We start from the raw sequence: 1,760 nt of genomic DNA, 5'->3' as shown, positions 1-1,760 counted from the left end.
TGGTGTTGGGGGGGGTTGGGGGGGTTGTTGGGGGGCTGGAGGGGTGTTTTGGGGGCTTGGGCAAGGTCAGGGGGTGTTTTGGGGAGGTTTGGGGAGGGAATTGGGGGGTTTAGGGGGATATGGGGAGGTTGGAGGGGTGTTTTGGGGTGTTCCAGGGCTGTTTTGGGGAGTCCCTGGAGGTTTTGGATGTCCCAGGGGTATCTTGGGGTGTTTGGGGTACCCTGGGGGTATTTTGGGTGTCCTAGGGTTGTTTTGGGGAGTCCCTGGAGATTTCTGGATGTTCCGGAGGGTGTTTGGGGTCTCCTAGGGGTATTCTGGGGTGCCCGGGGGGTATTTTGGGTGTCCCTGGCTGTATTTTGGGGTGCCCTATGAGGGCATTTTGGGTGTCCCAGGGGTATTTTGGGGATGTTTTGGGCATCCCTGGAGGTTTGGGATGACCCTGGGTGTATTTTGGGGTGCCCTGTGGGGATCTTTTGGGCATCCCTGGAGGTTTGGGATGTTCCAGGGGCTATTTTGGGTGTCCCTGGGTGTATTTTGGGGTGCCCTGTGGGGATGTTTTGGGTGTCCCAGGGGTATTTTGGGTGTCTTGGGGGATGTTTGGAGTATCCTGGGGGGTATTTTTGGGGTGCCCTGTGGAGATGTTTGGGGTGTCCCGGGGGTTTTTTGGGCATCCCTGGAGGTCTGGGATATCCCTGCCTGTATTTTGGGGTGCCCTACAAGGGTATTTTGGGGATGTTTTGGGCATCCCTGGAGGTCTGGGATGTCCCTGCCTGTATTTTGGGGTGCCCTACGAGGGTATTTTGGGGATGTTTTGGGCATCCCTGGAGGTCTGGGATGTCCCTGGCTGTATTTTAGGGTGCCCTAGGAGGGCATTTTGGGTGTCCCAGGGGTATTTTGGGGATATTTTGGGCATCCCTGGAGGTCTGGGATATCCCTGGCTGTATTTTAGGGTGCCCTAGGAGGGCATTTTGGGTGTCCCAGGGGTATTTTGGGGATATTTTGGGCATCCCTGGAGGTCTGGGATATCCCTGGCTGTATTTTAGGGTGCCCTAAGAGGGTATTTTGGGTGTCCCAGGGGTATTTTGGGGATGTTTTGGGCATCCCTGGAGGTCTGGGATATCCCTGGCTGTATTTTAGGGTGCCCTAGGAGGGCATTTTGGGTGTCCCAGGGGTATTTTGGGGATATTTTGGGCATCCCTGGAGGTCTGGGATATCCCTGGCTGTATTTTAGGGTGCCCTAGAAGGGTATTTTGGGCTCTTTTGAGGTATCCCCAGGGGTCTCACAGGCGATTCTTCATCTCCTCGGGGGACTTGCGGTGCAGCTCCCGGTACGAGTCCTCGAAGACGTGGTCGCGCCGGACGTGCACGGCCATGTCCTCCTTGCGCAGCCCCTCGTCCAGGCGCTCCAGCTCCTGCCTGAAGTACCTGGGGGGAGGGACAAAAGTGGGGTCAGCAGCTGTGGGACCCTCTGAGAGCACCCCAAAACCCCCCATCCCGAACGCCAGCCCACGCACTTGCGCTTGACGTCGAAGTCCAGCACGCGGATGTAGTCGACGAGCACGGCGAAGGGGCCGTCGGCCAGGTGGGTGGTGGACTGGCGCAGGATCTGGTTCAGCACCGTCCTGTGGGTCTCTGAGGAGGGGGGGAAAAGGGGTTTTGGGGGTGTTCCGAAATAATAGAGGGGTTCCCTCCCAAAATACCACCCAGGAGGGGAGATTTGTCCCCCCCCCCCCCCCGCGGGTCTTTGCGCGCCCTCTCCT

General features: G+C 58.1%; 1 protein-coding gene across 1 annotated transcript in view; it reads right to left on the bottom strand.

Moving 5' to 3' along the window:
* The window catches only part of LOC103614132 (E3 ubiquitin-protein ligase HUWE1), a 9,331-nt gene that overhangs the window by 4,850 nt on the left and 2,721 nt on the right, over window positions 1–1,760 (bottom strand). Inside the window, 2 exon segments of the mRNA XM_017734234.1 lie at window positions 1,285–1,425; window positions 1,515–1,758. Coding sequence (XP_017589723.1) covers window positions 1,285–1,425; window positions 1,515–1,758 — 385 coding nt within the window.

The sequence above is a fragment of the Corvus brachyrhynchos genome, unplaced genomic scaffold (genome assembly GCF_000691975.1).
Source record: "Corvus brachyrhynchos isolate BGI_N302 unplaced genomic scaffold, ASM69197v1 scaffold660, whole genome shotgun sequence".
Taxonomy (NCBI): Eukaryota; Metazoa; Chordata; class Aves; order Passeriformes; family Corvidae; genus Corvus; species Corvus brachyrhynchos.
Note: the sequence above shows the minus strand (reverse complement) of the source record. Positions and strands in the feature narration are given on the sequence as shown.